The sequence below is a fragment of the Rhinolophus ferrumequinum genome, chromosome 16 (genome assembly GCF_004115265.2).
Source record: "Rhinolophus ferrumequinum isolate MPI-CBG mRhiFer1 chromosome 16, mRhiFer1_v1.p, whole genome shotgun sequence".
In the NCBI taxonomy this organism is placed as follows: domain Eukaryota; kingdom Metazoa; phylum Chordata; class Mammalia; order Chiroptera; family Rhinolophidae; genus Rhinolophus; species Rhinolophus ferrumequinum.
The window spans coordinates 4,847,278-4,874,617 of NC_046299.1; the positions used below are offsets into that span (position 1 = coordinate 4,847,278).

The window sequence follows — 27,340 nt, forward strand, 5'->3', positions numbered from 1 at the left end:
TCTTTATTCATGTTCCCCTAGTAGAGGCAGAGCCTGCCCTGGCAGTGGGTCTTCAATGGGGTGATGCAGCTTAACACTTGGGGTGTGAATAGGGAACCTGACTCCAACCTGCATGCAGAGTGTATGGGGAAAAGACAACCATGCCTCCTTGCCTAGAGAAGGCCCATCTGAGGATGATTTCATGGCCGACAATTGTACTTTTCAGAATCCACAAGAAGAGACCTGATCAACAAGTTGTCAGAAAAGTCCTTCTTGGGCTGCCTGCTTTTCTTTTCTCCAGTAGACCAACTGCTTTCCACTTTCTGGGAGTTGTTTTAACCCTTTCAAATCACAAGAGAATATCTGACTAAGAATCGGTCACACGAGAATCTACCAGACAGAGAGGTAATTGATAGGTAGGTACAGGATAGAGAGAGATAGAGGTAGTTAGATCTCCACGCGTTTCTAAGTAAAGACATTAATTTAAAGAGCCTAACACCAGCGTGGAAGTAGCAGGTTGGGACTGTATCACTAATAATGGATTTCGTTCTTGATTCTTTAACAGAGCTTCTAATAAAAGGAAGGAAAATAGAAAGGAAGAACTATTTTAGGACTTTTTTGCTTACAATATTTTATATTTAAACAGGATGGACAGTTTTTATTATTAATTTCAGGTGTGCAAAGCGACATGCTCATTAGACATTTACACCCCTCACAAAGTGAAACCGTCCCCAAGTCTACTACCCCTCTGATGCTCTGGTATCGTATATGCTGTTACAATGCCATTGACTCTATTCCCTATGCTGTACTTTACATCCTACGAATGAATGAATATATATATATATATATGTATATACACACACACACACACACATACATACATACATATATATTTAATTATAGTTGACATTCAGTCTTACTCTACATCAGCTTCAGTTATATAGCGCAGTGGCCAGGCATCTGCACAGTCCATGAAGTGATCCCCCCGATAAGCCCAGTGCCCATCTGGTCCCCTATACGATCTTTACAACACTGTTGATTATATTACTCATACTGTATCTCACCACCCCCTGACTATGTTGTGATTCCCAATTTGTACTTTCTAATCCCTTCACCTTCTCCCCCATCCCCCAACCCATCCTCCCCTCGAACAACCATCAGTTAGACTGAGAAAGACAAATGCCATATGATCTCATTTATGTGTGGAATCTAAAGAACAGAATAAATGAGCAAACAAAACAGAAATACACTCAGAGATACACAGAATTGATAGTTTTTGAAATCGAAGTTTGGAAAGAGATTCCTGTACAAATTAACAAAGCCAATAGGAGACCCCTGTCCGAATGAGAAGGTTTAATGACAGCCATTTTTATTTTGAGTAATTTCCACGTACAAGCTCCCAGACCCAGAAGGTACTTTATCTATATTTGGTTGGTTTCTTTGTCAGAATATGGAAAGCTGCGTTTACCCCTTGTTGACTGGCCTGCCTCAGATCCCATGGCCAGAAAGCACATTGAGGGGACCCTCTGGATTCTGTGTTCTTTCCTCTGCCTTGCATGGTGGCACCATACTCAGCCTGTTCCCGTTGTCTGGGACAGCAGGCCTCAGGGACAGAGAGGCGAGAACAAATTGCAGACAACTGAGACATTTTAAGAGAGGTCACCATTATAATCAATGCCAGGTCGTCGTGGGTTCATTTTGTTTTTGTGTATAAGACATTTGAGACAATATAGCAAGAATCTTCTAGGAGATTTGATTATTCCAAGGGGCCCCAGAACAGTTTTTCTGCCCCAATATATGAGGAGGTTTGGACACACCCCACTGGCAACAGTGGCTCTCTCCCCTGGGGGGGCCGTCCCCATCAGCATATGCAGAGGTGAGTCCCTGCCTTATTAAAATGCACACCACCTTAAAGTTTATAGAGTATGCCGAAAGAAAAAACGAAAAACAAAAAGAGTATGAAACAGGGAAGCAGTGAGAAGAAAGTCTCTCTCCCACTACCAGTCCCTGGTCCTGCCTTGCCCCGCTCTGTCCTCCCCACCCAGGGCAACACTGTTTCCAGCATCTTCTGGGTCCTTCCAGAGATACCCTGAGCATATCAGCATTTACTGAGGAAGCACACCTGACATGCTGTCTCACATTTCGCTTTGTTCACGTGATAACATATCTTCGAGATTATTCCACGTGGACACAAGAGCATCTGCCTCATTCTTTTTTCACCACTGAGAAGCATGAATCTGCTGGAATTTATCGAATAGCCCCCTACTGATGGGTGTAGGTGGTTTCCAGACTTTTGATATTACTGTGTGGCGACAAGCAGTGACGTGCTGTCCACATTTTAGATCCACTGCTTTGTTAGAAGTGTGCACACTGATAAATTACCTCCCCCCTCAGTTCTTGCCATAGTACGTAACCCTGCACCAGTGTTTCCAGAATAATAATGATGACTAGCATTTAGTAAATGCTAACTATGTGTCAGATATTATGCTAACTGAGCATCTTACACAGATCATTATTGTATTGTGTTATTGCCTTGATTTCAACATTTAATATTTATATTAACAATATAAATATGTCAATATACAAAATGTAGTTATATAAAGTATATACATATATTGCTTATTAATACATATGCTTATTATAACAATAGATACTATAATAGTAAAATTAAATCAATAATAGTTAATATTATTAATGCATTGTAGTAGTGACTAGATTTTATAGATGAGGCCCACTAGCTGATAATGGTGGAGGATTTGAACCCAGGTACCTGGCCGCGCGTCAGTGTGCTTTACTCCATTGCCTGTTGTCAAGAAGGTCATGTGAGTTCCCAAAGGGCACCAGCCAGCGCGCTCTTTACAGCTTAGTACTTGAGAGCCGTGCATATGATGGGGCCTCCAAGTGAACTCCAGGGGAAGACTTCTCAGGAGTGACGGCCGTGTGTTAAGCGCTAGCAGAGCACGTGCACGCTGGCCACTGATGGCCCCCGTTCTCCAGACGCAGCCCCACAGTGACCTGCCTGTATCAGGGAGCGCGTGACGTAGTGTCCAGAGGTCAGGATGACAGGTGTGCACTTGTCAGATGTTTTGAGCACAACTCTCATTTCATTTTTAGTAGAAACAAAGGTATTTTCTGGAAGCAGCGAGAAGCAGCAAGAAGCACGTGTGACTTTGTCTGCTCCCCCAGTGGAACAGAAGCTGGTTAAAGATTTTCTTCCCGATGGGCATAGCTCTCCAAGCAACAACTGTCAGTCTAGCAACATTTCTGAGCCCGCAAAGTCTCAACAGCACAGCTTCCTGAAACCCAGCCTCCTTTTACCTGGGTTTCTGGGCCCCTTACAAGATTTATGCACAGCTCCGCAGGAAGACAATGGTGTTCAGATAGGAAGAGAGTTCCCCAGAGGTAAGGAGCGAGGGAGGTAGGGCTGAAATGATTCCTCACTGATATTCATATGAAAAACGGTACCGCATCTCCCTGGGCCCTGGTTCATACACGCCCACCTTGTGCGGCTGCCCAGCTGTGCCAGGGGTGGGAAGCAGGACTGGCCGGTTCAAATGGTGGGTGGGTTCTACCTCCCGAGCATGGAAATGGCAGCTCTGCGTGGGGTAGGGATCCCCAGCCCTGCCATGTGCAAGGCCAGTGTGACCCGAGGCTGAGAAGGCCGTCCCACGTGTGTAGCAGGCTCTCAGGCTTAGTCAGGGAAGGTCTGAGATGCTGAGGTGGCCGCTCTGTAGGCGGCAGGCCACCAGGCTGACTGTGTCCCTCTGTACCTGATGAACAGGGATAATAGCTGAGAGGTGCCAGCCCCCACCTGTGCCCTGCACTCAGCAAGCTGAGCACGCTGGCCCTCACAGTGCCCTTGAGGTAGGTCCCAATGTCAGCCTGTCACACGGGAGGGGACCAAGAATTCAAACCAGGCCATCACTGCTCCAAAAGCCAGTGGCTGACCCCACTAACACTGCAGTGAGCACTGAACTATTCAAGAACACAAGAATAAAATAGAAAAAAGATCTGTAGCGCCCGGCATGTTAGTGGGGAAATTTAGATTTTTCTCTTACTCTAAAGCTTTTTCCCAAAGAGCTATGGATAAGGACAGAAAAGAAAATATCTGATTGAAGAGTTTTCCATTTTAGCAGTTAAAAATTTATGGTAATTGATCAAAATAATTTCACTTGGAACTCTGGACAAGGTGGAGGTCCGACGGGAGAGGCAAGGCTGGGGACGGGGACCAGCCAGCTAGACATGGTCCAGCCCGTGTCACTGGGAAGAGGGATGACAGCAATGGAGACTTGCAGGATACATGGACAAAGCTTAGCTGTGAGCACTGAGGAAAGCGGACCTGTTAGGGTTGCTGGGTCTGGTGATGGGGAAGGAGTAAGGATGCGGTGGCTTCCCTGTGTGTCAGGTGAGCTAGAGTAAAGGTTCATAACAAGACATGGGAACAGTAGGGTGGGAGGTGTAGCTAACTCTCACTGGAGGGGGTTTGGGGTTGGATGTCAGGGCGAGTGCTGAGGACCCAGGCAGCAATGGGGGGAGCAACAGCAAAATCCTCCAGGAATATCGGGAGCAAACGCTTAGAAGAATGAGAGAAAATAACTTGAGAATTTCTAAGTAGTATATTGTTGGTAGAGAATCAAAAGTGTTAGTTGGAGGTGGAACATGGACCATGAACAAACCAGGGAAAGTCCAGTCTGCTTGTAGGGCTTGTAGGTACCAGGGAACATTGATGGTTCTGATTAGAGATAGGACAGCTGGTCCAGACCAGAGAGGACCCAGGAGTGAACAGTGGGGTTAGAGCAGGAGGTTCAGCTAAGACATTCACGGGACCATGGGAACCTCCAAGTGGCCCTGTCTCCACTCCCAGCAGAGTTGGCTCCTCTGGGCACTGTGGAGAGATCCAGGGTGACCATGGCAGGGCCCAGCCTTGAGGGAGTCACAGTCTTGTGGGGTGAAAACGTCCCATTAAGACCCCGCCTAGTAAATGCTGAGTGTGCCCCTGGTGGAGCACACAGGAGGCGGGATGGACGGAGCCGGCCCTGGGAAGGCGACGTGGCTTCCTGAGCATTTGGGGCTCAACCGGTGGTAGGAGTCACCGGGTGGAGGAATCCAAGCAGCTTTGTGGAGGCAGGAGAGCGTGTGGCCGAGGACTGAGAAAGCTACTGTGAGCTTCAGAACTGGGGGGCTTTGGTAGGCTGTGTTTGGGGAACGTGTGGTGGGGAGGGCTGGGGGGGAGGCTCAGACACAAAGAGTGGCCTAGGACAGCGGAAAGGACATTGTGTTCCAGGCGGAGGAGCTGGTCAGCGGTGGGCAGGGAGTGTGTATTCATGCACCTTCCACACACAGAGCCCGCCCTGCAGGGAGTGCTGTTGAATCAACTCACTCCTGACCTTTTCCACAAAGAAATGTCAAAACGCCCCCAGGATGAGACTGAATCCAGTCTTGAGAGAGAGATCATCCTCATTACGACTGTAAAGCCAGCGGTTGTCTCTGGAAAATGAAGGGGAGAGATAAATAATTGAACACCAAACCTCCCTCTTACATCGTTAATGTAGCAAACATAAGGTGAATTAATACTCTGTCCCCAAACAACCAAACTGTCATAATCATACAGGACACTCTTAATATGCAGCACAGACTAGAAAAGTTTCTTTTCGTTGTGAGTAAAGGGATCTCGATCCACAGCAGCCAAGGGAATACCTCCATGGCATAATTAGCTGGCCATCCAGTCTGGCTGCTTGCAGACGTTCTTGTCTGTGACCAGGGCAGCCGGGGGTCTGTGATGTCATTGGCTTCACGAGCCCCATTAATAACCCACTGGCGTTTCTATTTTCAAAATTGTCTTCTGTACCTAACGGTGTTGAGGAACTAGGCAAAAATCACTTCGTGCCCTCTAAATGGAATTCTAAATCTTCTCTCCTAGGAGATTACACATGCTGTGACTTGGTTGTAAAAATAAAGGAATGCAAGCAGAGGGAGGACTCTGCCTCGTCTGAACCCCAGCCAGCGGCGCCCGCACCAGCACCCTCCAAGGAACCAGACACCCCCGACCTGCAGGAAAACTGTTCTGAGTGCCAGGAGACACCTGCAAGCTCCTTGACCTTGCAGGTAAGCCCTTCTGCGTGACCAGGCTTGATTCCCACCAAGGGAAAATCTTTCTTGGGGAGTCCATAGTCACACGACCTCACTCTTGTTTCTGAGGCTGGAGACCTGACTCCCCGTCGTGGTGGCTTCATGTGTGACTCTGGGCCAGTGCCCTAACCTCCCTGGGCCTCTGTTTCACAGTGTGAGTAATGGAGATAATGGTAGCGACTCCACTGGTGAGAATGAGGTCATATGATATCAATGGTGACAGTGATTGTAGCAATGACAGCATTTGTTGAAGTCATGGGTGCCCAAACATTGGGGAGGTCACTTCATAGTCATCAGCACCTTCCTTCCTCGGGGCACCCCTTTGAGGCAGGAGTCCCTCCAACCCCATCTTTAGATAACGACGTTAAGCCTTTGGAAGTACCCAAAATCATGCAGCCATGAGTTCAAAGATACGGAAGCTTTCGTTTGGTGTCTTTTCCAGATTATAGAAGTAATATGTGCACATTTTTTAAAGTTAAAAAAAATACAGAAGTATAACAATTAGCAGAGCAAACCACCTCACAGAAAGCCCTTGCTAACAGTGGGTTGCCAGCCACACCTTCCAAGAAGGCACTTGATATGCTGTAAACCACCCTGGAAACTGGAGATGGCTCCATCACCAGTCCCTGGACCCCTGGGGCCCGGCTGGGCCTATGGGAGAGACTCATGGGGCCCCAAAGCAGCTGAGCCTCCAGCCTCAGGGCCGGCTGCTGAGGCAGAGCCACACCTGGGCCAACAGGCCGTTCCCAGGGGCCATCCCTCCAGGCCCAGTGATGTGTGCCTGGTACCTAGGGGCTGGCACGTGGAGGCCAGCTGGCCAAGAACATTTCTTTCCTGCCACGGCTGCCAGGGGCTTGTCCATGACACAAATGGAGCCCCGGCTGCCCTCCTCCTGGGAACTCTGACCTCCCAGAGGGCTGGGAGAGGGATGGGGCGGCGCCTCCAGAGGGTCTTTGCTGAGAACCTGCTATGCGCAGAGCTTGGGCACAGGCTGGGAGGGATACGATGTGGATGAGACATGGCCCAGCCACACAGGAGCTCAAGGCCCAGCGTGGAGGTGAACGTGCGTGTCACTCCTGCACTGTGGTCTGTGAAGTTCCACAGTGCTCAAGCTGCAGGGGAGACCCGGCGGAGCTTACAGGGAGAGCTGGGCCCCGAGCCGGTGGGTGTGGCTGGGGTGGTACGCCAGGGAGACGACTCGACCAGAGGGTTCCAAGGGACGGAGAGCTGAGGCAGTGAAAGGCAGTGGGAAAAACATGGGCTCCCACAGCTGAGGGTCAGCACGTGATCTACCAAAGTACAACGAGCCTCAGCTTTTGCATGTCAAACAAGGGTACGTAGAGCTGCCTTCCGGAATCAATGTGGGGATTCCCAGAAACCACGAATACACCCAAAGCACCTGGTCCAGTGTCTGGATCAGAATGTGTCAGTGGCATTCAGCGTTTTCAGTAGACCTGTGTGGATGGCTTAGTGCATAGAGCGGGGAGTGCAGTAAGAGACAGGGCCCAAGTGAAAATATAGGGGATTCTGGCCTCCTCTGTGGAGTTTGCAGAATCATTTTGCGTAGGCAAAGCTATTTTGCCAGCTCCTTCTGCCTGGGACGAGACATTGCTTCTCTTAGGCACAATTCCTGTTTCTCCTGAAAAGGCTCATATGTTGCGCCAGGTCAGTCATCTGGGTCTGTGCTTCTTAAGGCTTCCAGCCCCAGCAGAGGCAGGTGACACGTGATGCTTCCATTCCTTCCCCACTCATGTGTCTGTGGAATATGGGATTTAGGGCATTCCTGTTTTGGTCTGTTAGAAATGCACTACCTGTCAGGGGAGAGGAGTGAGTAGGTAGGCTTGGCCTTTGCACACGTAACCTTGATGTTGCAGTGGGGTCCTCGGCAAGGACAGACTGCCAGGACCCATGTCACCAACAGGTCTGTGACAATGTTCACATGAGGCGGTGGGAGAAAATGGTGACGAGCTTATGCACTGTAGCTGTTGGTCTCCAAATGCCGTACTTTTGGTCGGCTTCTTGATGCGTCAGATGGCTGTGCGGTCTTTCTGTGTCACTTCTCTTAGACAGCAAATATTTTCTTTGCTCCAATCAGGAAGCGCTGGAAGTCCGTAACCCTCAGTTCATCTCTCGCTCGCAAGAGCGGCTGAAGAAGCTGGAGCACATGGTACAGCAGAGAAGAGCCCAGCGGAAGGGGGACCAGGGCCAGAAGCAGAGTCCGTTTCCTATCCGCGCCCACCGGAAGCAGTTCACCATCCCCCATCCTCTTAGTGGTAAGCTCGGGGGGCCGGGGAGGCTGGGGGATCCTCAGGACTGGAACCTGCCCCTGAGGTGGTGGCCCAAACGATGCCACTGACGTACGCAGGGCACATACTCGCTCCCAGTACCTGACCCTCCTTATCATAAAGCCTGCTGTGGGAGCCAGCCCCCTCCGGGAGATTCTATATGGGCACTGAATTCAGCGGAAATAACTTGGGACACAAATTTATCGTGCTGGCTGGGAAGGAAACCACACCACTGAAGCAGGCAGGGTACAAGTTCAGATTCTTGGCTCCTGACAAATATTTGCAAGAGACCCACACTGCCCTTTAGAGATTGCAAAACAGATCTCAGGGTGAGAGGTTGACTCCAGCTTGTCTACATCAACATTCGTCATCTCGAAACCCCGTTCCTGCTGTGAGCTCAGAAAATGGAGGGCCAGCTTTCCAGGCGCAATGTCACGCTGACCCCGCAAGGGGTGGCACTCACACACACATTACAGAAGGAGATACCAGGAGGCTTCTCCGGCCAGACACCATGCTGGGAGCTGGGAGAGTGTAGTGAGCAAGACTGTGCCCAGCCCTCTGTTCATGGAGCTTGTAAACAGACTATGCAACCAGCAAGAATAACAAGGAGAGACAAGGGCGAAAATGGTGGACATCAGAGCACATACTGATGGCCTGCCAACTCAAATCTTAAAATCTGGGGGTCTGGGGAAACCTCAGTTTTATTCCTTTGGATAGAGGATTAAAATCTTTCTTCCTAGGAAAACCTTCTTCTGGCCCCCAGGAGGTGAAATCATGGGTATAATTCTGAATAAAAGTCCTCTGGGGAAATAACCATATTCAATAAAATGCAGCTTAGCAAACATTACCCAGCTCTTTCAGGGGGCCTAGGGGACAGAGGACAAAGGCGGTTGTAATAGGACTCCTGCTAGCATCCACAGTCCATGCAGGCTGTATCCCTCATCCACCCAGCATCGCTGGGGGAGTTATGACCCTGGCAAGGGCAAACTTGAATGCGTCCTTCTCCGGGCGAAGGATTTAGCCAAACACCTGGTACTCCTGCCCAGTGACACTTTGCAGTAAGCTAAGAAAGCGCAATCAGCAAAATGCTTGTGCCAAAGCATTCCGCCACGTGCAAATGGGATTCGCCAGCAGTGTGAGCCGACTGGCTGATAAAGGGTCTAGGTGGGGGCTGTCTCATCTCTGGCTCAACAGAGAGCACCCCCTGGGGGGCGCAGGTGCTGACTTCCGAAGTTGCTGTGAGAGACCAAACGTCCGCCACAATGGGAGTCCCCCGGGGCCTTCACTGGTTGTGCCTGTGACATGGGGGCTACTTGGCCTCAGAAAATCCTGCTTGATAAAAACGGTTAGGTTAACAAATGTGTTGTCAGCCCATAGAAAGCAATGCTGCTTTAAAGCTCAGCCTAGTCACATGGGACAAAACATAGTGTCTGAGGAGCTTCCTTGTGTAGGAAGAAATGGAGACCCAGGGACATTTGGGAACTTACATGATGGATTCCTCACCCCCTGGGCCAGCTGTGCTGTACTACAGGCCCTGAGTGGTCTGGAATACCATCGCCTCCGGCATCTGTATTCATTTCCTGGGACTCGGTGGCTAAAATAACAGAAGTGTATTCTCTCCTAGTCAGGAGGCCAGAGTCCAAAATCAAGGTGTCCCGGGAGAATCCATCCTGTGCCTCTCTCCCACCCTCTGGTGGCTTCTGGTGGCTTCTGGTGGCTTCTGGTGTTTCTTGTAGATGTGTCATTCTGCTCTCAGCCTCCATCTTCAGTGGCCCTTCATTGTGTCTGTGTGTCTGTGTGTCCAAATTTCCTCTTCTTCTAAGGACACCAATCGTTGGATTAGGCTCCATCCCAGTTCAGTCTGACCTCATTTTAACTTTTGTACATCGGCAAAGACTCTACATCCAAACAGCCACTCACATATACCGGGATGGGGCATGAATGGATCTTCTTGGGGGAGACACAGTTCTACCCACTACATCGTCCTGTGGTGTTTTGCCCTGAACAGATACCCTTAGAAGTTCACGTTCCTCTATGTGAAAGTCTTAAAATTGTATAGAATAAAAGGTGACCAGACCCAGTCGGTAGTCTTAAATAACAGAGGTGCCTTTTCCTCCCTCGACTTCTGAGACCGTCCCGGTGACTGCAGTGCTCTGGGACTCGCGTGCGGGCGTTTCACGGCCACTCGGCCTGTCTCTGCGGTATTGACGGGTTGATGAGAGCTTCACGCTCATGTTTGTTTGTGTTAGGTCCGTTAAATCAGATGAATTCTGAAACCAAAGCCTCATGTGAGCACGGGCAAGTGAGGGGCAGTGTTTAAGGCCCCATTAAACAAGTCTGCAGGACACATCTTGTCTTCAGCCTGTCTGCTGGCAGGATGATAAAAGCGAGATGCAGATGTTTTTCTTACATGCTAAATTAGTCCATAAATCCCATGCGTGAACGAGCTCTGGCTACAGTGTCAAGACGTCTGTTAGAGAGACTGGATCGCTTTCTGAGCTGAGCCAGCGGCCTCCGACCCGGGCTTGCACCGCAGTCTTGGCTCCAGAACAATCCTGAGAGGTTCAGGTGGGAGCTCTGGCAGCTGACAGACGCCCACTCGGGCAAGGGCTGCAGGGACAGCCAGCGCCTGATTTGCAGGGATGATTAGTACGAGGGCTGGAGGGTCAGCTCTGCTTCCTGTTGGCCAGTGCCTTCTGAGCCGTCTTTAAGGCCCAGGGTGCCTGCAAAGTGTGTGAGTGTTAATTGGGCTTGAGACGGGAAGGTTTTTATGACAATTGGGATATCGGAGAGAGAGAGGAGGTAGCATTGTAAAGGTCCTGCCTGCAGCCCCAGCCTGTCTCTGCTGACTAGCTCGTCAGCAGCTGCCTGCATTCCCAAAGCTAATTAACCCATAAGTCTCGTTCGTCCCCCGGGAGCCACGTGGGTCCCCTTTGCATGGCTCTAGCAGTGACACAAGGAGCTTCTTCATCCATTGCTTACAAACCTTTCTTGAGAGCCCACTCTGGGCCAAGCACAGTCCCTGGTCTCACACACCTCCCCAAATCATGGGGAAAACACGCAGGTAAGGAGGCAGTGACCTTGGGGTTTGCTAAATGACGTGAAAGGAGTTTTGCTGGGTTACCATGGCAACCCACAGGCGATGGACTTTTTCTTACGTATGGGATATTGATGTCTCCTGATGGAGGAGACCTCCAATGACCTTAGGATAAGTGGAGATAATGCAGATGAATGGTGTGCAGGGTGGGGAGAGCCGGATGGTGGTGAGTGAGGAGGCAGAATCACAGGAGTGAGAGGTCCTGGGGCTGCTTAGCTCAGCTGTGGCTGGACGGTAAAATGGGGATTTGGAGCAGACAGGGAGATGGGGGCTAAAAGGCATTGTACGTGCTGTTTCCGAGTTGAACCATATTCTGAGGTCCAAAGCTCAGGCAGGATTGTATAGCATAGCTCCAGGCAAGGTATGACGACGGTCCCCCTGGGGCAGGGCAGTGGAAGGCAGAACAGTGACAGAGGCCTGAGGTCTTTGGGTGGCAGAATCAGTGGAACGTGGTGACCGCCAAGTTGTGGAGTGGAGATAACTCCATGGAGCTGAAGGAGGAAGGCAGGAGGTGGGCTCTGCTTGCATCTCTGAGGCCTGGACTCACCAATCTGAGAGCCTTTCTCTCCCTCTCAGGTCAGGGCTCCACCTATTCACGTCACCTGAGCTTCCCAGGGCAGCATCAGGGCTCCTGGGCATCCCAGGCGTGGTCGCTCAAAGGCCAGTCACAACCTGGAATTAGTGTCTCAGAATCGGTCTCTGCTTCCACCTTGCAGGGTGACTGCAGCAGGGGGGACTGAAAGCATGTGGTAAGCATAGGGATAGCCCCACCTGTAGCATAAGCACCCGCAGGCAGGGCAGTCAGAGGTACAGCACCTGCAGGTACTAGGTGCTCGGTCAGTGGTAGCCCTCACTGTCCCGCTGACCAGTTTGTGGCTTTTTCCTGTTCTGGCTACAGCCCCCTAAGCCTTGCCCTCATGGTCCCCATTGCACTGGAGTCCAGCCTCTCAGTCTCCCTCGGATTCCATCCCCACCCAGCAGCCCAGACCCCTCCCAGCCTGACTCTGCCCACCCCCACTCTTTCCAGGTGGTCTCATTTGCTGGTAACATTCACCATCAGGGTCCCCGAAACCCCTGATAGAAGCCTTATCTGTCCCTCTTCCTCTCTGACTCCTGCCTAACCCCACGAGCCCCTCTCAACGGCAGCCTCTTCCCACATCTCTGAAGCCCCAGGCGCTCTCCTGATTCCTGTAATGCAAGATGTGGGCTGTGTGGTAACTTCAGTTCTCAGTCCAGTACTTGCTTCATCCGGAATCACTGCTTCTACCCACCCTCTACTGCAGCTGGCTGGAACGCCTGGCAGTACTCAAACACAACTCAACTTGCCTTGCTTCTGTCCCCCTATTCCCCTCTGCCTGCCGTGGTCTTCCTCATGGCGCTCCCAGGTTGTCCTCCTAACCTGTGATGGTATAGAAAACCCTTCTTCCATGAAGCCCTCCCTGACTACTCCCATCCAGTCTCTTCCATTGGAGGACTCAGGGCTCTTGCATCCCTCTAGATCCACTGCCTTCTTGCCTTCTTCATTTTGGATTATTGTCGTGTGGGTGTGGTGGACAGACTGCCCCAGATGGTACGTGCCAGTGGGCACACAGCACACTAGGTCAGTCTGGGAAGCCCTGCTGTGTGTAGCAAAGCAGACAGTGTTCATCTGAATTGCATTATCCACACTCGCCAAGGTGAGCCAAGTACGAGTCATTCAAATCACGGATCAGTAGAGGAATGGAGCTTTCCGGAAGGCACTGCAGAATTCCTTCTCCAGCACAGCGGCCTTCGTTGATGATTCTTGGCTGGAGCAAGTATTAAATTAATTTGCATTCGCAGAGCATCTAGCTGGAGAAGTGACCCAGCAGATAGGAGATGGCTGGGGAAGTCATCGCCGTAATAAAAATGTGCTGCTTATCACGCAGCCAGCCAAACGCTGGCCACATCCTTCCTACCATTGCCTGACCCGATCTCTCGTGAATGTTTTTCCATAAAACATTTGAATGAGTATTTGGGGGCAGGTCTCCCAATATTACTCACAAAAGCGTTTTAAAAAGTGCTTATCAGATAAAAGTAGATTGTTACTTCATCAGTTTACAAAGAAAACAAGAAGCATGATTTAGCTACAAGGCCGTTTCCCTGATTCGAAGACACTATTATTTGCTTCCCAGACCGACTCTAAAGGTCTTGTGTTGGGGACCTTTAAGAAACATGGGAAGAAAAGATCAATTTCTGTCCATTGATTAGTAGTAGGCTGAAGGACAGGGTATTTCCACTAAAATTAACCCCCCAGAATTGCGGACTGGCAAGGGAAAAGGACTGTAGAGAGATTCCTTTTCCCAATTGCCTTGATTTGACTCTCCAAGCGATTGCGCTCTTATCCTACAGCGTAGTTCAGTAAGAAACCACGCGGTGACACTAAGGATATAAATCTTCTTGGCAACGAGAATGAGAGTTTATTCATCATCTACAAATCACCATGTTTTGTGGCTCTAAACAATGCTGGAAACCCTGGAATTGGAGCAAATATTGACTCTCAGATCCATAGTTAGTCTTTCAGAGTTGGACTAGATGTCACTCTTTTATTGGGAAGGTGTGATTTGAGTCCTTGTTATTATTAAAGTTCCTTTAAAGGAGTAATTTAAACTTGCCATTTAAAACATGCATACACATTTTGAGAAAATATGGAGAAAGTACACCAGATTTGTGTGTGTGTGTAATTCCTATTCTATTACCACAGATACCTTTTGAAAACTGAGAATAACTATTTATGTTCTGCGGTTGTCACTTTTCTCCCCAGTATCCTCAAGCTGCTGACTATCCCAAATGCATTTCAGAGGAAGACCAACCCCTTCAGGTTCCTTTACAATGCCCGACATATGGTAAAGGCACTGATAAGTCCTGCAACAATGAGGGCTACTTAAATTTGCTTAACCTTATTTTCCCTAAACTTCTTTGACCTTGGAACACTTTTATCTAATTCTCGAGAGTCAACTTTGTACACACTGCTCTAGGATTCTTTGCTTGTAGAAATACTTATCATGCTTTGCTAAAGAAACCCCACCTGGAGTTTCAATCTGCCATTCCCCACAGAAACCTGGGACTTTGGGAGAATGGTTTTCCTCTCCTTACCCACACCCCTTTGGTCTGGCAATGCCAGGAAGTGACGGCTGCGTGCCCTGGGGACCTTTGGGCAGTGGGATATAGTGTTGATTCCATAGCCTGTGGTCAGCTTTGCTTCCTGGAAGCTTGTCCAGTGACAGGACCTGCCTGAGTTTGTCTCCATGTGGCCCCCTGGCATGTGTAACAACTCCACCATGCTGGTACCCAGCACGAAGTCTGCTGGGGAAAGAGGAGCCCGTCTTGGTCCCTATGGAAAGGATTTCACAATGTCACAATGTCAAATAACCAGGGAGAAAAGAGAACCAGATTTATCAAATGAAAAATATAGGATGCCCAGTTAAATTTGCATTTCAGATCAACGAAATCATCTTTGGTATAAGTAGATCCTAAATATTGCCCAGGACATATGCCAAAAGAGGCTTCATTTTTTGATCTGAGATGCAGATTTCACGGGGTGTCCTGTGTGAGATCGGCCACGCTTCCTCAAAGCCTTGAACCCCATGGAGGGTCTTGGTTTATCGCGCTTCTTACCTTCTGTCCGTGGCCGTCACGCCTCAGTGAGCACCAGAGTCACCTGGGGGGCCTGTGACAATGCAAACAGTTCTGGGCCCAGCCCCAGAATTTCTGATTCAGATGAAAATTACATGTGTATTTGCATGTGTGACAAGTTCCCAGATGCTGCTGACGCTGCTGGCTCAGGGACTAGAAGGGACGCGGAAGCCAACCGTGGGCATTCGTGTCAAAATACAAGCCCCCCTTTGCCAGCCGCCACTGGAGATCTGCAGAGAATAGAAATCTATGGATTCTGTCCGTAACTCAGGCCCCCGGTGTCTTACCTGCTTCCTTTGAGACCTGAGGTAAGTTACTGAACTGCGAGACCTCAGCTTCCTCACCTGTAAAGAGGAAGGAGGACCTGCTTTGCCGGGTTGGAGTAAGGGTGAACTGCATCCTGAACCGGGGGGCAGGAGGGATGCCTGGAGAACAGCGGTAGTTAGTGTTGTTGCTGCCATTTGCGTCTTCTCGGATTACAGCGTATCTTCTGCTGCCAAGAAACTCCCAAGAACCCCTAAGACAGATGCCATCCCCAACACTGAGCAGAAGAACTGGACCTCAGCGAGCTTGAACAGCTTGTCCAGGGCACACAGCCGCCTGGCCAAGCCCTCAACTGGCCCAGGTCTTCAGACTCAGACCGCAAATGGACACCTTACATGGTGTGGAGGGTCAGGCAGACCAGGGGAATCATCAAATGTGTATCATGTTTAACCCACTAATGCCCGCATTACTTTTATACATGACTGCACACACACTGTGGCTCTCCTGGCATGTTAGTGAGATCATAAGACTTGGGCTCATGAAATCCTGGAGGACGGGTGCAGCCGCCCGTCTGCCACTGGAGTGCCTGCAGCCTCACCACAGCGCTCATTGCAGGAAACGCTGCCTTGCTCTTAGCACAGGGCTGCCCGGGAAAGGCACGCTTTAGGCAGCTGGTGGGAGCCCTTGGCGGGGGTTCAGTTTGTGAGCTTCTGGTCTTGAGCAAGGATCTGCTTTCGTTGTGAGTCTCGGATCCTGCATACACCAGTGTGGTCTGAGTTTGCACGGTGGCAGCTTGTGGTTCCACGGGCAGCCTGCCACGCGAGCCACCAAGAGAGGAGGTGGTGCAGCCGAGAGCCGCCACTGAGACAGGGCGGTCTTCCTTCGTGGTCCCCGTGGCTTTCATGGGGGCTAATGGAGCACCTCGGACCCCATTGGCCCCTGCCTTACCTCTTGAGGACTAACCAGACCATAAATAGAAGTGTTAACATGTGGTGTCCTTGGCCACAGAGATGGGTGTTAGTGGAATGGACTGAGGGGGTGGGGTGGGGAAGAAGCAACTAGAGCCGAAGCGATTCCCCCTTGTCCTCCCAGGATTCACAGCCACTTGGGGAGAGAGTTGGCCAGGCAGACAGCTGTAAATTAAGTGTCGAGTCACATAGGAGAGGAACCCAAGGGAAGGGGGGTAGTAGGGGCTGTGACAGTACTCGGGTCTAAGAGGTAGAGCAGGATGCAAGCAGGGATTGCATTACGGTTCCATTTCTTTCCAATATTCTTCATGGCCATGTCTGACTTGGAGAACTGCTTCCTGTAGCTGGGGGAGCTGAAGCCATGGCCCCCGGCCTTGTCTGCTCATGTTGTACCCAAGCTTCTCTGCTATGAACATCTGGCGAGGACGGGGGACTCGTGGGCTGCCGGTGCTCAGGGGGGCCCCTTCTCATCGCCACCACCTGTCCCAGAGGGACAAACCCTTTCCAAATCCTTCTCTGCTCCCAGCCCCCTGTCTTTTCATGGAGGTGCTGAGAAGTAGGTCCTGCTCTAAACCTGAGGGCGATGTCTGTGCAGGAGCTGAGCTCTCCGTGAGGAGAACGGTTCAGTCGTCTGTAACCAGGAGCCTGAACCATTCTCAAACGGAGTATGCAAAGCAGAATCGAGACCTCTGGGGACCTCTGCTTTGTTTTTCATTTCTTAATTTTGCGCGCTTTCCCAAGAAGGATCTGAGAGCCTTACTGCATCTCCACACTGTGACATCAGCATCTCTCTGGGGTGTCCAGATGAAACTGGCGTGCGGTGGTGTTTTCCTAGCAATGCCAGCATCTGTGCAGCTTCCGCCCACCTTCCAGGGCCCTGGAACAGGCCACTCACACACACAACTGTCATTCCTGCAGGATTCCGCAGAAGCCTCGAAGTGATTTTAGAAAAAGGAGAATGTTTACCCAGCACAAGATTTTATCATCACAAGAGCACTTCAGAGGCAAACAGCCTACGCGTCTCCTAACTCCCGTTGCCCGGGGCAGCGGGCATTGCTTGATTTCTGGAGGGCTAATTAGTCCGAGGTAGACCACTCCACCATTGCCTACATCAGCAAATGAGGTCCCACTAAGGGGAACTGAATAGAAATGAAGCGCAAGTAACTGGATTTAACTCCTGAAGACCATAATGTGATTAAGCCTGGTGGCCAGCTGCTCACTGGTTGTGAAACTGGCATAAAAAACAGCCTTGTGGTCTTAGAATACATGCGTCGTGGGTCCTTGTTCAGCGGGGGAATCCTCTAGGGATTTTCCTGCCTAAAACATACCCCATGTATTCCTTTCAAGAGGCTCCGTCTTTGATAGAAGATTCTGGGAGGTGTAGACTTGGTATCTATACTCCAAACCGGCTTGTTGGCTTCTGGCTGGATTCTCTCCAACAGGCATCCATCTCTTGGTTCTGGTGTTTCTAAGACAAAAGAAGCTGAGTCTGAGACTACTCGGGGTGACTGCGGAAAATAAGCTCTGGGAGGACGTTGTCCTAATAACCCCTGTGAACTCGATTATCATTGAGATTCCTTGTTCAACAGAGAAAAGGAAGCTTTTCAGAGAAGGGCTCCGTGGAGGAAACCAAGTCTGGGCCCCATATGCAACCAGTCATGCTGGCGGCCAGGTGACACTTGCGGCCTCCTGGTGACACTGTCAGCTGCCTGAGTGTCGAGGCCACCTGTCCCTGTGTATGTGTGCACACCTGTGAGGTGAGGGCTTATAATAAATACCCGCATGCGTTTGTAGAGATTAATGGGGTGGTGGGACCTGGCTTACAGTCAGCGTCTCCCCCTGTGCGGCCTCAGAAGAACCAAGATCTTGTAGCTGGTTGTTTGCTGACTTTGAAACAAGCAAAGGTTTAAGCACGTCTGGCTTTGCAAATGAAATTAGCAGCAGGCCCTGTCGTTTGGATGACAAACAGTAGTAAGCCAGACACAGAGATTCAGGGTTAAAAAAAAAAAATGGAATTTCCAGAAAGACAGAAATGGGCAATTTGCCTTAGTAATTTTATTGAAAACAAAACAAAACAAAACAAAAAAACCTCCTCTATTTGAATGATAATGAGACGTAAATACAACCACAGTTCTCTTTCCTCCGTATTAGTGAATTAGAATACACAGAGCTTCAAGGAACATCCATAAAAGACTCATAAGTGGGCTGAAAATTGTTCTCACCAGTCACTTTAATTTTATAAAGGCAGAATTTCCAAGAAAAGAGAATTGATAGATGGAATTTCACTGTATTCTTGGACAAAGCACATGCAGAATGGTTAACAGTTTCCATCCCATGAAATGAGGTCCCCAGTGGGTCCTGCTGCACGTGACCTTGACCAACCTTCTGCGGCCACAGGCGGGCCCCAGGGCCCTGGTGTGCTTCTGCCTGGGCCACCATTCCTCCCAGCCCTCCTGCCGGCTGTTGTGGACACAGCTCAGCTGTGTCTTGAGCCCTTTCCTGATGGGTGACCATGCCTGCGTGAGCCCTCTCCCTGTGCAGACGTGGGTCCTGGTCCCAACAGGCCTTATTCATCTGCCTCTCACCCTGGGCTGTGAGCCCTGAGTCTTACTTATCTTTGCGCCCCTACTGCCCAGCACCAATGAGGTGAAAACTTTGTTATTAAATGAACCCGAACCATGAGTCGTCTCTCGCAGCCCTACACCCCGCTTTGCGCGCATTCCCTGTGGATGAGCCCCGGGTCCTCACACTTCTCGGCCTGCATGCGTACTGCCGTCCGTCATTTACCAGGCTGCTATTGCCTGAACCCGGCTGGTTCTTGTGGTCCTTTGGGTCATGGTTTAAATATCTCCTCCCCTGGGGGCCTTCCTAACCCCCCAGGCCCTCTTTACCATATGGCTATGGCTATGTTTCACTGTCTTCAGAGCTCTTGTCTGAAATTTTTGTAGCTCCTTTGTTAATTATCTAACACCTCTGTCAACAAATGAAATCTCACCGTGGCAGGATCTTACCTACTGTTTTTTTTTTTTTTTTTTTTTTGAGCGACTCCTGGTGTCATAGTAGCTGCTCATTAAATGTAGAAGGAAGGAGTGTAAGAGAACAAATTTTGGGTTGGTCTCATGGGAACTGGGCTAGCACTTGTCAGGGCTCCAAAAACATGGATTCTGCAACCTTAGGTGCTGGCTGTGTGTTCTGAGGTTAACAGCATGTGTGGATGAGGCTGGACTGATTTTGGCTGAAACTCAGCTCTGCCTCTTACTCATTTACTGTGTGAACTTGAGCAGGAAACCCTTAGCCCTTTGACCTTCCATTTCCCCAGTCCTAAAATGAAAAAAATCACGAGCTTGCCACGGGGTTAGTATGAAGATCAGTTGAGCTCCAGTAAATCCTAGCAGTTTTATTACAAATAGTGACGCTTGATCCCCCAGGTATGTCATGCTGCTGCATCCCCCTCTCTTGCCATGTCCCCTCTCAAAGTGCCAAATAGGGTTCTCTTTACTCTGGTGAGGTTGGGACCTGTTAGCAACACACTTGCTTATTTCAAACACCTTCCTCTAGGAGGGTAGAACGTCCCTATTTCCTCTATCTTTCCTGGGGCCAGAAGGGCCCCCATGATCCATCAGCTGGGCTTGGTGCTATTATGAAAACTCAAGGTCAACACCAACCAACGTGCAGATGCTTCCCCAAGCAGTGGGGCAGCACCATCAGCGGGGAGGGAGCAGCCCCTTGGATACTGACCCGCTTCTTTTGCACTAACAGAGGCTGCTGGGCCCAGAATTTAAACTTCTGCTGAGGCACAGCAGGAGGACAGGAGTTCGGAAAACAAAACGGTGGAGGTGCCAAATAGCTCACATTTGCTTTTGTTTCCTCTTGGAAATAAAACCAAAGCTTCACTGTGGTATCAGGTGCTCTAAAGAAACAAACTGAAAAAAAAAAAAAAAAAGCCCACAAAACTAATTTCTGAGAGTAGACCACATGCAATTGACCTGAGTTATAAAAATGTTACAAAATTGCAGTTTGTAACATTTTTATTCCCTTCGGACACCATCCCTCTGTCCATATTGGCCTCACCCTAAACTTGAGCAGCCCCCAAGGAACGCCAACAGAGACTTGAGTCTAATTCTTTATACAAGATTCCTTCTCCCTGCCTGAGTGGGACTCGTTAAGCTGTCACATTTGTGCTTGACCAAGACCCTCACTGACTTAAGGTGACAGCCATTTCTTAGAAAATGACCGGGGCATTTTCGGGAGGCGCTAGGCTCTGACCTGGCCCTGTCTGGAGTGAAAGCCACGGTGGTCACTGCGGGCTCTCGGCAGATCAGTCTCGTAGTGATGCTCTCTGCCCCTTGCTCTCATGGCCCAACGCCTTTCCAAACACGGGGGACATTTTCCCTTAATTGGGAAAGTTCTGATTTCTTTCTCCTGTTATTTCTCCTTTGAATTTTGTCTTTTCAGTAACGGGGCCGACATTTTTTCTTCTGTGTTGAAATAACTCGAGAGAATCCAGACTCCGCCACTGGGTCGTTTCCATATTGAACATTGGTAGCTGTGTTGTCCTTCTCCAGAAAAGAAGGACAGTTTTACTTTCCCACCTTCTTGTATATTCCTGGGACATTCTGCATATTTTGAAGCCTGAGAAGTCTTGGGTGGCCTCACAGGAGGAATGAGCGAAGGGGGAAGGTCCAAGCGAGGGTGATTGACAGGAACATAGTGGGATCTTCACTGGGGACCACAGGGCTCCCACGTCAGCTCTGTGATTCTGAGCACGGGTGCCAGGTCTTCTGTCTGCTGATGCTCGGGGAAGTAGGGGAGCGCGCTCCTCTCCAGGTATTCCAGAAAGAGTGACAGCTGCTCAGATATATCATGAAACAGGCACCCAGCATGTCGTTGTAATTATTAAGTCTCTCCTTACATCAAAAACATTGCAGACTCACAGTGGATTTTAGCCACTGTGCAGTTTTTCAGTCAGAGGACACGAGATAGGCAAGGCATTGCTATTATGTTGTTGTCCTGTGCATTTTCTGGCGCTGGAAAGGGGTGATCCTTAGAACGTATGTAAAAGCTGGGGGTGCCTGACGGAAGGCTGGAGAGGTGAGTGACAGCCCCTGTTCTCAATATGCTCCAGTGATGGCGGGGAGGTTTTCTTGTCCTCAGAGGCACCAAAAACCTAGTGTGGAGATATTTTGTGGGTGGGATGACCTCACACCCAGGGCCCTGCACCCACGGTGACCCTGAAGCACATTTTAGTGGCACCCTAGCATTGCCCCCAGCAAACCATGACTCTCTAAATGAAGCATGTAGAGGAGTCGCTGTTCATAAAGTGTTAGACACCAACCAACCTTGTGCTTCATGCCCGTATTTCACTAGTGTCAAGACCAAACTGTTGGTTGGTGATTTCAGTACAACCACTATGGTGCATGAGCGTCTGCTGAGCCCTGCAGTATTTGTCACGTGCGGGGGACTAGATTCAGGATCAATAACACAGTGTGCCAAAGCCTCCGTAGTGTGTTTCTCCAGAAACGGGTGACGTCCATCCCTTCTGAAATTAATCCTCTTTCCATTTTTTCCAGATAACTTGTTCAAACCCAAAGAAAGGTACATTTCAGAGAAAGAGATGCACATGCGATCGAAAAGGTACTTGGTTATTATATGAGGGAGGAGGGAAGGGGGGGGAGGGGGAGGAGGGGTGTCTTGACGGAGCCTGGCGCTGTCCAGCGGGGCCACTGTTTCTGGGTCCACGTTTAAGGTCTGAGGTCTTCTTGGCCATGAATTTGAAAGTCTGGCTAAAAGAAATGCAGTTGTCGAATTGCACCTCTGAACGTTAATGCCGCTTTTGGAAAAACCTTAGGAAAGTGGTGGGTCTTGGATTCTGAACCGATCCAGTAATTGGTCTCTAAGAGATCCCGAGACTCATAAGGGAACACTTCTGAAAATGCCCGTCGTCGCTCTGGGCAAGTGGTTTGTCACTGTGCACCTCCGAAGGTCATCTTACGAGAAAGAGAGACGCTCTTTCTCCTGGGGACCTTGATGGTGGCCGAGCCTGTAGGAAAACATCTAAACATGGGGGCAGTGGCACCTGGGAGCCAGCGAAGCAGCAGAGGGCCACAAACTGGCCTTCCTGGGCGGGTTGGGTGGCCCTGCCACCAGCAAGCTGTCCCTGGTCTACGTGGCCGGTTGGTATTCTAGACGCCTGCTAATTCTCACCCACCGGATGCGCTCAAAGGCCACCATTCTTTCTAGGACCGGGCCTCCTAACCGGAATGTAAGAACTCAGCAGCGTTGGCCTAGCTTGTGCAAGTAAAATGTCTCTCATTTATAACAAAGTATCTAGCACAGGGAGGCATTATAATAATTCAACCAAATTGATAGTGCACTTAGGGAAACCATTGAAATGGGAAGAATACGTTTCTCCCCACTTCAGGCACAAAAATGTCGCTCTTACCACGACTATGCTATTTCTATAATGATTAGCCAACATTGACCATCTGTAGGGAACCTCTTTGTAAATAAAACTAGTGAAAGTGAGGAGAAGGGGCACCATCCCATTAATGACCCCATCACTGCGTTTTAACGGGGGTTTTAAAGAGCCACCGGGTTTCGAGACTTGCTGTTTCAGAAGTGCCAAGTTGGGGACACCTCAGGCCAAAAGTAATCCCTTTCAATTTAGTGAAAAAATCTCAGCCAAATCTTCCCCTCTCGGTCCCCAAACCCAAAGCTGCTAGTATGGAGTCTTTCAGTTAAAATAATAGATGTCAAAGCAGCATTTGTGGACAGAGAGTGTCACACTACGGTTTTCCTGAAGAGGAAACTGAGACTCGAATGGGACCAACAAGCTAGGTGATGCTGCCATCATGTCACTGCTCCCCCAGCCAGGGGCCAGGTCCTCTCTGAAACTGGGTGCTGGCCCTGCTCTGGGGGCGGTGCCCTGGGAGGCTCTGAGACCTCACCTACCCACAGAATCACACTGGTGCTTTCTTTTCTTTCGGATCCTTTGTTATTAATTATGTTGTTAAATTACATTTTCATTTTAAAAAATGCAAATAATGGAGATGAAGCTCAAGTCCCTCGTGACCAACGACCCCCCGTCCCACCCCACTCCCGCAGCCCTTGTCCATCTCCAGAGACACCCTGTGGTCAGCCTCCTGTGTATCCTTCCAGGTCTTTCTCTCCCTGAAAATAGACTTCTATTTCTACGTATACTAGTTACCTAAGTTTTAACCATAAATGGGGTCTGTTATCTTTGTATAGCTTGCTCTTTTCACTTTATGTCTGTGCGGTCTCCCTGTGTCTACCCATGTAGACGATTTTCCTCCTGGGTTTTAACTCTCTGCAGAGTGGTCTAGTGTATGGATGTAGCATGTTTATGGAGGAAGCTTCTTGAAGAAAACCCTGTGTCAGAGGTGAGACCTAGGAAGGTTTATCTTAACTCCCCACATGATTCAGATGGTCCACATTGGGAAGACAGGTCTCTATGGATCCGAAGGGATTTCCACTGTGGAGCTTTGGGACATCCAGCTTTCCTGCTGATTCCTTACAGCCCTTCCTGGAAGAGCTCCTGGACGTGACGATGTGTGTTCATTATTGTTCAGACCAAATCGATGCTCGCAGCGTGCTAGCTGCTGTGCTAGGCACAAGTGTTTCCAGGTCACTTCGTGCTCCGGGCTGGGGACAATGCTGTGTGCTCTCCATCAGTCACATCCCAGCTGAGGGTCTTTCCACAAGCTCCTGACCTCGTGGGGCTCAGGCTCCTTATCACGGAACAGCAGGACACTGTCTGCCTCTTGCAACTGCTGTGAGCATGACATGAGAAAATTCGTGTCAAGTGATTAGCTTCGTGCCCAAAAACCAAAGTAATGTCACATGTTACTTTTGTCATCACTGATATTTTTATTCTTTGTAATTATTATGTTAGCAGTGGAACCTTTTAAACAATATTTGTCTGGCTTTCAAACATGAGAGAAAATGAAAACGAGATGCTTTAACCGAGTGCCATGTATGTGAACCCGACGGCGCTGTGTCTGTGGGTTCTAGTGGAATATTGCTTGGCATCGGTACAGAAAGAGTTTCCTTACGAGGCAGGAAAGAAACGTCCAGAAGAGGGGTCCCTTGGGCCCTGCTTATAACCTGGAAGCTCCTAGTTTTACACCAGGACAAGCACATCAGACTTATATCTGAGATGAATTTGGAAATAGCTTAATCAGGAATGCAGTCGGTGAGGAGGTCAACACGTGCTCTCTCACACACACACATGCATGTACACACATATACACACGCACACACACGTACAAACAAGTGTTTATTGTGCGTTATTCCAACATCATTCCTGCTACTTCCATTTATTTGCTGCTCCTTTTCTAAGTCAGATGAAGGCACAAATTGAACGGTGCAAAGGTATTGAGGGGCAAGTTTGCACTCAGAGAGCTTAGCTTAGGACCCTCCTTTTACAAGCAAGTCATTAAGGATCATAAAGAATGGAGGGACAAGAAAAGTGACTTCTAAATAAATCACTGGCCTCTCCAGCTTGGCCCTCCGTGGGCCTCTGCCTGTTGTCCCCTCCTTGCCTCAGTAGCCCCATTCTGGAGACTGTCAGGGGAGCCCTGGGAAGTGCCGTCTTGCAGGTTCGACATGGCCCACAAGCAGCTGTTCTTCCCTTTGAAATGGAGGAGCCTGCTGACAGGTCAGGATGCAGAGCCACACCAGGCACGCGTTGTCTCGCTACCATTCAATATGTTTTCTGGATCTGTTTCAGGATCTATAATAACTTGCCAGAAGTTAAAAAGAAAAAAGAAGAACAAAAGAAGAGGGTGATCTTACAGAGTAACAGACTCCGTGCCGAAGTCTTCAAAAAGGTAATGGCCTGGCCGCCAGCAGGTGTGATGCGTATGTGGCACGCAGACGCTGACTCTGAACTTGACGTCTTTGTCTCCTACTTCCCTAGCAATTACTGGACCAGCTCCTTCAAAGGAACGCCGTCTAACCACAGCCTGCCCTGCTGACCTCCTACCTGGACCTGGGATGACTTCAGACACTGGATAAACCATTAAACTTAGCATTATCTTCATGACGTCAGACACTGTTTTTATTCTTGATTTTTTTTTTTTTCGTAAAGGAAAGCCTAGCTTCCTGAATTGTTGACCCAAACCAAGCAGAAACAATGACCCTGGAGGAAGTGGGTCAGCATACTTGTGGGTGATCCGGTCACATAACTCACCAGATACAGTCCCTTTACTTCTTACTTCTGAATTTACCCTTTTGCTTCTGATTTTTCTCCCCCTACCATTTCCACCCAGACAGAAAGAACTTATATGCTCACATGGGCTTAGATCCCTGCGGGTGATTTTTTTTTCCCCATCAAATTTCTGGGACCCAAATCCGTCACTTTTTAAATACCATTCCCAACTTCTGCCAGTTCTAGCAACTCCAAACTTCAGGTCATCACACGGTGTGTTTAAAATCTCTCTGGATGTGTGTGCCACGTAGTCCTGGAAGCTGACTTTGGAAATAAGTGGGGCTGTGCCAGGGAGCAGGGAGCAAGCAGTCTGTTTCCCTGTGACCCGGGGGAGGTCAGCGCAGCCCTCCCCACTCACAGCACCTTTCTTCCTTTAACACGGGGTCTGTTTCCACGGAGGTTATCAGGGCAGAACTGGCTGAAACTAAATGTAGGTGAGCGCAGTGTTTTCTGCACAGCCCCCACCCCCCCAAGGAAGAGCAAGGTTGCTAAAAATGGCCCGATGGCTCCAAGGCTGCTGTTTGTTCTTCCAACATTCACAAAGTCCAAGATTTTAAATGTACGCTTGGAGAATTAAGAACAAACCAGTTTTTATCAAAAATGGAAATAAATGCAATTATTACAAAAATGAAAGTATTTCTCTGTTATATATTCCGTGTGAGCACTCATCCTAGCTGGGGTTCAGGGAGCAAGACCACGAGGACCTAGTGGGAGCCTCTGACCTGTGCGTCTGCTGCCCCAGCACCCAGGCCAGGAGCCTATGGCTTCCTGGTGCCCTGGGGAAGAAAGATGTTGCCCAGAGACCGGCCCCCAGAGGAGCAGGGAGGATGTTGAGAGCAGGGTTTGGGATCCTGAAGACCCCAAATCTCACCAGGAGTCTCCCTCGGAAGGAGAAGGCAGTGCAGGGCATTAAGCGGGAGCCCTGGTGACACATCTGTCTGCTCCCTTCTGCTCGCTGCTGCTACCCAGTGGGTTCCCTTTTCTGGAATGCCTTTCGTTTCTGTGTCTGCAGGAAAACTGTTAAAAAACTCCGCCTCTGGGCTCTCTCCTGACACTGTCCCCTCTCTGCTCTGCCCTGCAGTATGGATTGGCACATTGTATCAGAATCTGTGCTGGACGATCTGACAACACAGCGGGGAGTCACACCTTGGCTGCACAGCTCCCTGGTCCACATCCTTAGGCAAGGGTCTCAGTCTGGAGCCAGTCGGGAGAGAGAAACCATTCAGTCATGTGGACAGGGAAGTTTATTGTATATGAATATTAACCATAATGGAGGATCGGAGTAATGGAGTGGCTACTGAGAAGTAGAGAGAATTGGAAAGAACACAGGTGGAAACAGCAGATAGAGGGAGCAGCACTACCCCTAGAAAGAGCACCCTCCATTCCTGGGCTGAGACCTAGGTATTGTGGGAGAGGGCGTGCTTGGAGCTGGGCAGGTTACAGAGAAGGTTCTGTGCTGCCATGCCCATGGAACTTCTTGAAAATGCACTGTTTGGAACATGCTGGCAATTTGCTTTCCAGGATGACACTCTGCTGCTGTGCCACCTGAGGGAGGGCACCCCGGGAAGCAGCTGGCCACTGGGTGCTGTGCAAATTGTCCCAGGTCCGGGAAGTGACCCTCTTTCCCCCCTGCAGTCCCTCTCCAGCTCCCTCTACTGACACAGTTTAGCATTGTACCAGCAGGCAAAGAGAAACCATTCAAGGGGCTGGGATCTGTTCTAGCAGAGCAGGCAAA

The 27,340-nt window shown here is 49.7% G+C and overlaps 1 protein-coding gene across 4 annotated transcripts in view; it reads left to right on the top strand.

The window, feature by feature from the left end:
* C16H10orf90 (chromosome 16 C10orf90 homolog) overlaps nucleotides 1-25,951 on the top strand; it is a 193,051-nt gene extending 167,100 nt beyond the window's left edge. For 3 of the 4 annotated variants that reach the window (XM_033129825.1, XM_033129824.1, XM_033129826.1), the window contains 5 exons: nucleotides 5,900-6,084; nucleotides 8,204-8,381; nucleotides 21,947-22,010; nucleotides 25,126-25,225; nucleotides 25,315-25,951. In XM_033129825.1, coding sequence (XP_032985716.1) covers nucleotides 5,900-6,084; nucleotides 8,204-8,381; nucleotides 21,947-22,010; nucleotides 25,126-25,225; nucleotides 25,315-25,353 — 566 coding nt within the window. In that variant the 3' untranslated portion in view covers nucleotides 25,354-25,951. Of the gene's footprint in view, nucleotides 1-3,093; nucleotides 3,382-5,899; nucleotides 6,085-8,203; nucleotides 8,382-21,946; nucleotides 22,011-25,125; nucleotides 25,226-25,314 lie in introns of all 4 variants that reach the window. The other variant, XM_033129827.1, reaches the window with a different exon arrangement.
* The last annotated feature ends 1,389 nt before the right edge of the window (nucleotides 25,952-27,340 follow it).